Consider the following 11,614-nt stretch of genomic DNA (forward strand, 5'->3'; position numbering starts at 1 on the left):
GCAATGGTAATGAGAATTCAAATAAAATTTTGACGAAGGTAACTGATAAAAATTATTAATTTTATTAATAAACCATAATAAATAAGAATTTTATTAATTCTCGTTACCTTTGCATGTATACAAATAAGTCCCATGAAAAGTATGGGAGATGTTTCCAATGCACGGGTGGGATGTATTATGGGGCATGTGTAGAGGGCACTCTACGGGGAGCCCGTCACCCTCTGCTTTCAAGGCATCAATTGCTTGATGTCTAGCCTGACCAACTCTAGAGAGAAGTAGAACGAATCAAGCGCAGTTTTGTGATAGATTAGAATGAATACATTGCTGTGATGATACCCTCCCAATATTGTTGGCTTTGGTTATTGAATGCAGTCAATGATGATGAAAGTCCATAGACTTAATTGCTAATGAGGAACTAAATTTGATTTTATGAAGCACCAGAAACAATGTGACTACTGATATATTTTCTGTCTGTTACATCTCTCAGCAATAAAAAAGAAAAGAAAAATCAATGAACCATTGAAAACAACTACAAACATGTTCTTTCCACCATTAGGTTTCTCAAGAGTTCATGGAAGCCTGAATTTCTTCCAGGGTCCGGCCTTTAGTCTCTGGTACTACCTTGAAAATGAACCCAACACCTATTGCACAAATAGCAGAGTAGACAAAAAATGCACCTGAAACAGCACAAAAACCAATTACCCAGGCTATCATGGTCAATTGCTAGTACTAACTTCTACAAGGTCAAAAGGCCAATGCAAGACTAAATTGTCAATATAGTCATTAAGGGTGGACAAGAATCTAGCTTTTCACAAGTTATTCAAGCTCGACTCGGCTCTATCTAAATGGAGCTTCAAGCTGAGAACAATCCCAATATATAGTCGCATATGCTAATTGAGCCAAGCTCAAGCCCAATGAAACTTGGCTTGTGAATCTCGCAAGTCTAATCGAACTTATATTATATATAATATTTTTAATTTTTTATATGTTAAATTTTTTATTGTTCATATGAAGCTAGGCTCACTTTCGAGCTTGAGCCGAGCTCAGCTTGAACATATGAGCTTTTGAGTCAGTCTGAATTCAATCTCATCTTTCTATCTCAAATCGGACTCGAGCCTCATGTATTTCTGTCAATCCGAGCTTGAATAGCTAGATATTTGGCTCAGCTTGAATCCATCCCTACTAGTCTTTCCTTTTGTACATATTAGAAAATTATTTTTTATGGGATCTTTACCATAGGTGCTCCAGACAGAGAGAAAGTTGTAAGTATAAGAAACAAGCCAAGAACCAAGCCAATTCACCAATGTCACCAAACTTCCTGCAATTCCTTTCAGATTTATGGGAAAAATCTGTAACAAATGTAAATGTAATCCAGATGAGAGGCATGATTTTTTTTTCATTAATTGTACTTAGTATCAATGGATATTAGAGGACTTCATCCTTCAGGAATCTTGAAAAATTACCTCAGACATTATAACCCAAGGAACTGCTCCCATTCCCACTGAGAAGGAGCCTATGTAGACCTGATCTCAACAAACAAATGAACAAATAAAGGCAAGGTACTTAAATTCAAATTTCAATATCCATCTCCATGTATGATATGAATTTAAGTAAAAAATGTAATACAGAGAAGAAATGCCCTTCTAAGAATAATCTATTTTATTACCAGGACACCACTGAGTGCAAGAACTGGAACCCAATTGAGAGACAACTGAGAAGCCTAGTTCCCAAATGATAGAAGATTAGATAATATATTGGATGTATACCAAAAGAGAAAATTATTAACATTTGCTAATTTTCACCTTTAGATAGAAGGAAATTCCTAGTAGAAAGCTGCCTAGAAACAACCCTGATGCAGAAACCTGAAATGGCATATTCATCAAAAACTATTGAGATAATGTGAGTGCAGAATTAAATAACTCTTGCTAGTGCCTTCTTCCTACCAGTAAGAGAGGTCTTCTTCCAGCTCTGTCAATTAAGCTTGCACCTAATGCTGTTACCACAACCTGGAAATTATACAAACACAAAGTGTAATTCAGAAGCCCTTGAGAAGAGCGGTTCATTGACATTGAGATTTGAGATATGAGAAAACCTGAAGAAGGGAATAAAGTATGTTTCCAACCTTGGGAGGAAACCCTGAGACCACAGATGGGAAACCAGAAAGTTTTGATTAATAGCTTTCAAAGAGTTCATGCAGGGATGATCTTAAGGAAGGAAAGTTTACCTGCAGATGCAAAAATTTGGCTTGCATAGAACACAATTGCATTAATTCCACCTAATTGTTGAAACACCATCAACCCAACACCAACCTAATTACCAAGAGATTATTATATTGTAAGATGGAAGGCAGGAAATCCCACAAAGGATTATGGAAACAAAGGACCTAAAGAACTAAGTCATTAATGGGTGTGCTTATGCATGTGTGCACAAGAGAGAAAGATTGAGAGATTGAGAGAGAGATACAATTACTGAACGGAGATATCTTCTTTGAAATAAATCCAATATAGTGATTTTTTGGAGGTGTTGAAGGGTCTCTATGTAATCCTGTCAAGAGGGAAAAAGATCCGAGCAAAACATCTAAACCCTCATTCATATTTTGTGTTCTCAAGGAGTACTTAAGTTTGAAGTTGTCAAGGAAGGAACCTCAATTTCACACTTTTCTTGAGAAATATCAGCACCCTCCCCACGAAGAGTTCTCAGTGCACTTTCAAACTCCCTTTTGCGACCAACCTTTGCCTGTAGTAAGGATATATGTGCATCACTTTTGTCATCCACTTAACTAATTACCATGGAAATTATCCATGCCAATCACTTACCAGCCATCTAGGGGACTCTGGAATGAAATGGAGTCCCACAATAAGAAGAAGACATGGAACTATACCTGCAAGTAAACCCCACTGTCATCAATTTCTTTGTCTTGCTTGCGCCACATGATCTTCTCAGAAAGGGTAACAAGTGACAATACTGAATAGTTGTAGAGTGTGAAAATACCAATTAAAGCTAGTGCTCGCCATGTCAGAAATGCGCCCAATGTAGAGGAAACTGATATTCCAATAACTATCAAGAGCTAAAATTAAATGATAACTAAATGAGATAATTGATACTTCTATGACTGCCCCATTTCTCTCTTCTAATATTAACTACAATCACAAGTTTAATACCAAGCCTCTTCCACCTGATTTGCTGTTGCCAGTGCTCCCCGAAGATTTTTAGGAGTTATTTCAGCTATGAAAACAGGTACCTATTCACTCAGAAAGGAATGAAAAGCATAATTCAAGATATGCGTAGAATTGCATCAATATGTTTGTTATTTATCCATAGGAAGAGATAATCTACAGAGGGAACAATATCTTACCACATAAGAAAGAATTCCAATACCATATCCCATTAAAAATCTCCCAATGTCAAGTGAAACGGCCCCCTTCAGTGTGATCCAGATATAGAGGGTGTGAGAATTTTAAAGATATTTTTTTGACCAGGTACAAATCTGAAATAATGAGTGGAGATGCCACAAACCCTAGACAAATAGATCCAAAGCCATCCTAAAATGCAAATGGTTGATGACATCCTCATTGCCTGCTTCAATGATAAAAAAGCAAATCAAGTTGATTCAACACATGCACACATAAATTCCAAATGCTTTATTACATAATCTTCATCAGTACTTACCCCTTTCCGACCGATAAAATCAGCTACATGCCCACTTGTCATTGCGCCAATCACTGCACCAATATTCAGTATTGATCCAAAAACAGAATACTGCATGGCAAGGAAAGGAAAGGTTAAGTTCCCTATCATTTTATTTTGAGCTGTATCTTATCTATCTATCTATCTGTATAAGAAGACTTCTTACATCTGCCCATTTTTGGAGAGGTTAATATGCAAGCTTAAGAAGTTATTAATTTCAACAGTCATGCACAACTACCCAGTTCTGTAAACTAGTTCACCTTGCCTTACCAAAATAACCCATGAATTAAATATCCCTACTTAATGAAAGAGGACACAAAAATATTAAAGGAAAATTCCTGAAATACACCTGACTGAATCTTTTCTTATCAAAAATAAATAAAAGAAGAAAAGATATTGAGCAGAATGCAGACATTGACAGAGAACATTAGAAGATAGCAGAGCTAACTGGCTGCTGAATGAACTGAAATCCAAGATATGAAAGATTTTGTTTAGAAATATATTGTTATACATGTATATATATATGGATAAAGTGGCAATTGATTAAGTAAAGCACATAATAAAGACCAAGTATGGAGCCAAAGAAAGAACCTCAGTTAAAGATAGGCCAATATCCTTCATTATGCCAAACTGGGTAGGTGCAGAATATCCCACCTGCAATACAACAGATCATAATCACCAAAACCGCTAACAATTGGAACACATTTGCAGACTCTGCATTTATTTTCTTTGGAGAAAGTCAGAGTTCCAAACATGTGATAGAGTAGGATTCAGCTCAACTAAGCTGAGAATTGGGGTATCAAGGGTGATTATTAACACAAACGTATAAATATTTCCAGATTTTGCTTCTGGAGCAGGACAATTTGGGCCAAACTTGACCGTGCTACCTGATCAAATTGAATAATATGAAAGCCAAATTCATTTGAGATGATCATATCCGAAGTGCAAGCCCTTTGAATAACAGAAAACGCCATCAACAGCAATCCTCTTAGATCTTGGAACAAGTGCAGGAAATAAATGGCAGATCCCTGTTAATCTTAGAAGAATTGGTTTGCTCACTGAACGAATAGAGTGCCTGATCCTAGTAGAGAGAGAGAGAGAGAGAGAGAGAGAGAGAGATGAAGGTAGAATCTTAATAATCAATACTTACACAAGACCCAAATTCAAAAGAGCCACAAACGGCAACCGACGTGGTGAGTAGAACCATCCTTAGCCCTTTATGTTTAACGTGAGGTTCAGTTTCTTCACTTTGTGTTCCCATAAGCGGTTGTGACATAAAAACATCGTTGCCATGCTCCACCTCCCTGTTTCTAGCCATTCTGTATCTCTATATATAAAAACAAGGAAAAAGGTGATTAAAGATAATTCTGCAACCAGAGAGAGAGAGAGAGAGAGGTAAAACTAAATTGGGCCCTTCAGTTGGCAATTTGGAACTAGGACTGTGAAAGAAGTTGACAGGATAAAATGCAGATATCACTGGAATTCGAAAAAGAAACTAGTCCATTAACACAATATGGTTCAAAACGTTGGTTTAACACAATGTAGACATCACTAGAAGTAGAGGGATTCAGCGTACACGGTTAATGGTTAATGCAATGCAGGTGCAGATACTGATCTCAAGAGCTTTTCAAAGAAAGAAAACAGAGAGAGAGACAGAAAGAGTAAACATCTCTGTTAAAGATTCTACTTCAAAAAACCAGCAGATAAAATCCAATTTAATTAATTATTATATGGCATACGTACGAGTCTCTGTATTGTGAGGCTTCTCAGTCTTGTCAGTATTTATTTTCTCCATTGATGAATTAGCCTTTGGTCTGGTTGAGGTGGAAATGAATGAGAGGTTACATGCTAGTATCTCTCCTGTCCATAATTTGATATCCTTGAATGCCGGATCAAAAGAGGTACTTTTGGAGTAGACTGTCCCATAAGCATCCTCTCTCTCTCTCTGTGCGAATTAATACGTGTTTTTCTAAAGCTGTCTGAGGACCGAAACCGGATCTCCTACCCTTAGAGGACACTACAGCTGTACATTAAAGACCATCTCCCATGAACGGTAACATGTTGATATAGGCGCATATGGCAGGGTCATAGATGGTGCCACGTGGCATCAACGGATGAGATCCTGACCGTCCACCTCTAACTGCCTTCAAATACTCCAAGGAAAGGTCAAGTATAAAAGGGGGAGTCCTGCTTCAAGGTAAAGCCATCTAGTCCACTCTTGCTCTCTCGCTTTCCTTCTTTCGAGTGACCTCGTCTAACCCCTTGTCTCAAACCTGTTCTAACCCCTTTCAAGCACTTGACTAACTTGAGCATTGGAGTCTCTGCCCTTGGGATAACACCCGGGGCCTCTGATGTGTGCTCTCTCCTTACTCTCAGGTTGGACACATCAGCCTCAGCCAAAAGCGAAATTACCTTGTTACCCCCGGCCCATCCTAGGCAACAACAATTGATGTCGTTTATGGGAACCGATCTTAAGACTTCCCCTAAGAAAATATTTAACTCGAAACAACTAGGCTTTTGAAAATGGCTAACAAACAAGATAACAATCAAAACACTCAGAACACAGTCACCATGGACCAATTCAAACTAGTCATCGACAGATTGGACAACATAACTCAAAGACTAGAAGAGGTGGGGCGCCCAACAGAAACCCACCCGCAGGGTGGCCCCCCGTCGAGAGCTAGGGGCAGTATAGTGGACGCTCCATCTACGCGCCAATGGCTCAGCGCCCCCTCAGCCCCCACAAGGCCGACCCCTCAACGTCCAACAACAACAACCAATAGGCGAGCAAGCCGACGTCGAAGACATCCTGACTCCCCAGTCGAAGAGGAGATGATCCAGCTAGGTCTCGTGTCAATTGCTAGGACCGTGACCACTACCACTGTATATAGAGCTGTCGGGACGAAGGTGGGTGCTCCGATCACTACAGTCCTCCTCCGAGGGCTGGGGGCTGACGCTATGCCTCTCCCCCACCAATATCAGACCTCCATCATCTCATCAATGACCGTCGAGCCTAAAAAGCTCAAGATGTGTTGGCATATGAGAATTTAGGGAATCGAGCTGACCCATTTTGTGTCAGAGAAAACCAGGACGAGGCCCAAGCCCCCATCGACCGATGTCTTGGCAACCTATAGGTGCAGATCAACGCCATTCAAGACGAAATCCGACAGGTGAAGGAGGGCCGAGGTGATGCCTCCACTAGTCAAAACCTTTCATCCACCAGGGTGGACGCCTTTATTGACTCCATCTCGAAGCCACTCCCACCTAATTTCGAGGCTCCCACTTTGGAGACATATGATAAAACCACCAACTCGGATGACCACTTGGAGAGCTTCCAAGCACTCATGCTTCTCTATGGGTACTTCACTGCCCTAATGTGCCAAGCTTTCCAAGCCACTTTCAAGGGAGCAGCATGCAGATGGTTCTCCACACTCCCTCTTTAGTGAAGGAAGGTGTAATCCATCATATGGATGGCTGAACCTTACTAGATGGTTGGGCAAATTTTCAAACAAAGGGAGGAGAATACCTGATACAAAATCCACAGATGTAGCTTCCCAAAGTGGTAGTTCATGCCCAAATTGAATTCCAAAACCATCCTCCACTAAAGATGGCACAGCTTCGAACGAAGTCGATTCAACAACACAAGTTTTAGCAAAACTGCAATCCAACTGGATGGATTGAACAAGGGAGATGAGCATGATTTTTCTCTGTAATTTTCTTGCAAAATTCAGAGAAGGAACTGATCAAAATCAGTCCAAGAATTTGGAGGCCGAACTGGGGAGTCTGGGTGGCAAGAGTAGAGAGAGAAATGAAAGAAAAAGATGATATGGAGCAGTTCACCCCCTCCCTTTTTATAAGCCTTAAAAGAGCAGCTCTCCTAATCAAATTAGGAGACTTGTTATCCAAATCTTTATTTGGATCTGGACTCTATCATTAGATAGGTCTTATCCTCTTATGAGAATGAGTGCTCCAAACCCATATTCACCCATGTCACAGGATTGTTTAAATTGTCATGTGACATCTTGATTAATCAGATTAATCTTAGGCCTAAGGTCCATTAAGCAAGTGGCTCACATCCCAAGTTAGTTGTTGGTCCATTTAGGTTCAATTTGTATGGTGTGGGACCCCAACATTGACTTTACTTAAGACCACATGGGTTCGGCCCAGCCTCTGTGAAAAGGCTTGGCCGAATTCACTATGAGCCTCTTGCCATTGGCAGGTGCAATACCGGTCTTATTTGTAAAGGGAACGAGTGGGATCGTTGTACTAGTTGCCAATGAGTCTTTGATTTGACAACCAGCACAAACTAATGAGTGGAAGGTAGGATGATGGACCAACGTCAGTCTACTTGAGTATTCTGTATTGAGACTCTTCAAAACCATAGCAATTTGATCTTCTTCACTTGGCCTTTTTAGCACTTGGACTGCCTGGGCCCTCTACATGGAAATAAATTATGTAAATGATTCATCGGGACGTTGCTTGATCAAATCTAATTTTTGCCTAGATAATTGAATATCTGTATTATATGAGTAGTGTGTGATGAAGGCGTTAACCAGACTTGGCCAAATACTAATTGTGCTTGGATATGTATTCATTAGGTAGGTATCAGTTGGTCCAACTAGGCTTCTTGAAAACATTTGGACCAACAACTCATCAGTTAGGCCCATTGGTCTTAGAGTTTGCACATACATCCTCACATGGGCTCGGGGACAACTTGTCCTGTCATAAAGGTCAATTTTAAGCCACTTAAATCCTGGGGGGAAGTCTATGGCCTATGATTAAGTCCAAGTCAGCCAAATCTAAATGATTGCCTTGCAACTTGCTAAGGCTCTATTCTATGCGAGCCAACCTTTGGTCCATCATACTTTGGGTTAGAAGCATTGGTGTTTCCCCTTGCATTTGGGTTTGGACTAGAGTAGAGGTCGAGCATTGTAACTGGGTTTGAACTTGTTAAGAAGGCCCCTGAGAGCAACCCAAATATGAGTTGGGGTCCTAGGCTTGAGGAACACATGATGCTTGAATATGAAGAGGGTGCCCTTGAGAACTAGTGGGATGTAAGTAGGTGCTTTGTGGTGGTGATGGTGTAAGGATAGGTGTAGATGAGGTCCAAAGGGTTTGGGCTTGCAAACTTGCCCCTAGGCTGGAGGTAGAGGAATGGGTTGGGTTGGTTCTAGCGTTTGCAAGGTTGGCAGGGACGAAACTGAGGGTGAAGTGGTTTCTCTTAGAGTAGTGGGTATCCAGTTAATCTAAGCTTGTTGGTTTTGATCTTGTGTTCCCTACAAGTGGTGGGAAATTTGCCCTTGGCTTAATGGGTTTGGAGCAAACGAGTGGGTCATCAAGATTGGGCTCTGGGTTGATGGGTTTGCTGGCTCAAGTATTTGCCTGTTAGATGATAGGGTTTGGCTAGATGAGGGTTGGGCTTGATCTTTTGCCTAGAGATAACTTATTTCAGAACAGAGTTGTTCTATTTTTTCTATTTGTTTCTGTTGGAGTTGCTCCATGGCCCTTAAGAATTGGGTCAAATCCATCCCTTGACTTTGGTTGGTGGGAGTGGTTTCTTCAATGCCCGAGTTGTTGGTCATAGGTACCGGCTCAACCATCGATCTACTCTCAAGGGTCCTAGGGGATGTTGAGGCCACCTCTTTATCAATTACAAGATTCAGTGTCTCTAGTTCTTCTACCCTAGTTAACCTCCTACCAATTCTTTTCCAATGAGTTGTGGTGTGACTCTTAGGGTGCAGACTTGACTAGAAAGAAAGGAGCTGAGTACCTGTATGGTTATGCTATAGTCCAGTTCAATTGCTTTAGCCAAGACAAGAAAAGACGGATGAAAAGTAAATGAAGAAAAATTTTCTATGACATGGGCGTGTAGAAGAATGCAATGTGAGGTGTGTGCAGCCCAAGTAAAGCCCAAAAGTTAGAAAATAATCCTTGGAACTCGGTGTTTCAAGTTAAGCCCTCTTAGAAATTCCCCAATGGAGTTGTGATCTATGACTACTCGACCCATAGGGGGGAACGGATTTGGTATGGGGTTTGGAAGGAGTTGCCACATAATTTTTTTTTTGAATTGGGAATTTAGGAAAACCCGGGATTTTTCAAGAAAAATATTTTGTTTTCTTGGCATTGCCCAATGGGAATGAGATTCTTAGGGTCCGGGGACCAAAGTATGGTGTGGAAAGGTGTTAGGCACCCCACACATGTCTGGTTGAACCGGCCTCTACTTCACCAATGTTGCAAGGAAACTTTCATAATTTTGGGCTAGAAATAATTATCAATCACACACTCAATGAAAGAAAATATCTGCATAAAAGTGAAAAACTAAAGAATTAAATAACTACTCAATAAGGAATTACAAATAGATTAATTAAACATTGTACATGAAATAAACCGGCCTATTGGAAATTAAAGGCTAAAGATAACAAAATTAACACAACCTAGAATGATGAATGTAGATAAAATGAGATATGAGAATGATTGCATGCTATTTATTGTAAATATGTCAAAACAGAAAAGAAGAAAAAGAAAAAAAAAACAAAAGAAATTGCATGATGAATATCCTATAGTTCAAGACTCTAAACAGAAATCCAAAAAAGGCATGAGGATTAATCTAACAATGGAGAATTATTAGAAGCTTTGTGGGGCAACTAATCAAAGGGAGAACTGCTATTTGGTCCAAAAGATAATGGCCTGAATGCAAACGATAAATTGATAAACTAGGCCAGCCATGAAAATATTGACCTACCATGATGACACAACTTCTTTTCCTGATAAAATTCATACTACAAAGTAAAATGAGACCTATGATATATTATTGCTTATCATGCAAAATAAAAGACAATGAGAGAGAATGATGCTAAGACAAGGAAAACTTGAAATAAAATCTACAAGAGTAGAGATTTAAATGGCTATGAAATTAAAGAAAAAAAAAGAATGACTAATTAATGGACTGTTTATGAAATATTAAGCGTTGTAAGGTATTAACTAATTTAATGCAGAATGCAAAATACAATTAAGCAAAAAGTTGCTATAAAACATGAAGTGATCAAATCCGACAATTTTAACTATTCTATCAATTGTGAGGCTGAAATTAGAAAATCTAAATGCAACAAGCGATGCCAATTAAGAAAGTGAGAGGATTATCAGAAATCAGAAATGAGATGATTCTAATAATTTGAGATGTTGAGTAGAACTAAAAAACAACAACTTCTACAGATAAAAGAAATTCTATCAATGTCTTTGATTAACCGGAATGTCAATCCTACTTAGCTACTTGGGCAGAAACAAAAATTAACTTAAGACAAATGGAAATCACAAACCTACAATAGAAGAAGAAAGAAACGGAACGTCAAACCTTACGGATCATAAAGTGGGAATCACGTCTCGCCAGTTTTTCTATCAACAACATGGCCTTCACAGTTGCCCTTGTTATGCTTCTTCATGAGGCCTTTGAAAACTTTGTGAAATTCTTTGAGTTGAAGATGAATTCCTGATCATTTGGGAGGTCAAAAACGTTGGATATGTAGCCCATGATCGTCCTAGCGGTGTTGGGAGCTAACTAACTGAGAGAGATGTTGTAGTAGTTGAGGATCTTGGAGATGAGTGGATGAATGGGTAATCTAAGGCCGAAGTGGATGTAGTGCTTGTGCACACACACCTCCCCCTTAGTTGGCTACCATGATCTGTCATCGATGTTGGGGACTCTAATACTATAGCCCCCGGGAATATGGTACATTTCAGTAAGAGCCCTCACTTGCTCCTTGCTGAATTCATTGTCTAGATCGGAGCATGGATAACACATTAGAGTCACATCTTGTCCTTCGGCCTCGACTAAATCCTCAGGGGTTGGGTCATCGACCTCCTCCACCTCCACCACTTTGAGACATGCTAAGAAATTTCCCTACAACGTCTCCCCTTGGGATTGTAGAGT

At 39.7% G+C, this 11,614-nt stretch overlaps 1 protein-coding gene across 7 annotated transcripts; it reads right to left on the minus strand.

Annotated features, from left to right (window-relative positions):
• Positions 1–397: 397 nt before the first annotated feature.
• LOC148867290 (sugar transporter ERD6-like 7) lies at positions 398–5,668 on the minus strand. Of its 7 annotated transcripts, none has more exons than XM_088981627.1 (19): positions 5,431–5,668; positions 4,838–5,014; positions 4,279–4,341; positions 3,670–3,759; positions 3,517–3,576; positions 3,356–3,421; positions 3,176–3,241; positions 2,992–3,067; positions 2,817–2,881; positions 2,644–2,736; positions 2,464–2,544; positions 2,225–2,309; positions 2,093–2,136; positions 1,944–2,006; positions 1,803–1,862; positions 1,667–1,720; positions 1,464–1,523; positions 1,235–1,349; positions 398–677 (listed from the first exon to the last, which is right to left on the minus strand). In XM_088981627.1, exons 2-19 carry the CDS (start codon positions 5,003–5,005, stop codon positions 562–564), a joined length of 1,425 nt encoding a protein of 474 aa, XP_088837753.1. In that variant the 5' UTR covers positions 5,006–5,014; positions 5,431–5,668; the 3' UTR covers positions 398–561. The 7 variants fall into 7 exon arrangements, with proteins under 7 accessions (XP_088837753.1, XP_088837756.1, XP_088837755.1 ...); XM_088981630.1 differs by lacking the exon at positions 5,431–5,668 and adding an exon at positions 5,264–5,400 and having other exon boundaries at positions 2,123–2,136; XM_088981629.1 differs by lacking the exon at positions 5,431–5,668 and adding an exon at positions 5,266–5,377.
• Positions 5,669–11,614: the final 5,946 nt, after the last annotated feature.

This window comes from Nelumbo lutea, chromosome 3 (assembly GCF_056320005.1).
Source record: "Nelumbo lutea isolate HS-2025 chromosome 3, American lotus-T2T, whole genome shotgun sequence".
In the NCBI taxonomy this organism is placed as follows: Eukaryota; Viridiplantae; Streptophyta; class Magnoliopsida; order Proteales; family Nelumbonaceae; genus Nelumbo; species Nelumbo lutea.

Bases quoted from the DNA above. Each gene is read 5' to 3' on its own strand.
- LOC148867290 (XM_088981627.1), bottom strand. From the start codon at position 5,005: ATGGCTAGAAACAGGGAGGTGGAGCATGGCAACGATGTTTTTATGTCA. The intron at 1,863-1,943 runs GTAGGAAGAAGG...ATGCCATTTCAG, and splicing joins GAAGAAGACCTCTCTTACTG to GTTTCTGCATCAGGGTTGTT. The intron at 1,524-1,666 runs GTAATAAAATAG...TGTTGAGATCAG, and splicing joins TTGCACTCAGTGGTGTCCTG to GTCTACATAGGCTCCTTCTC.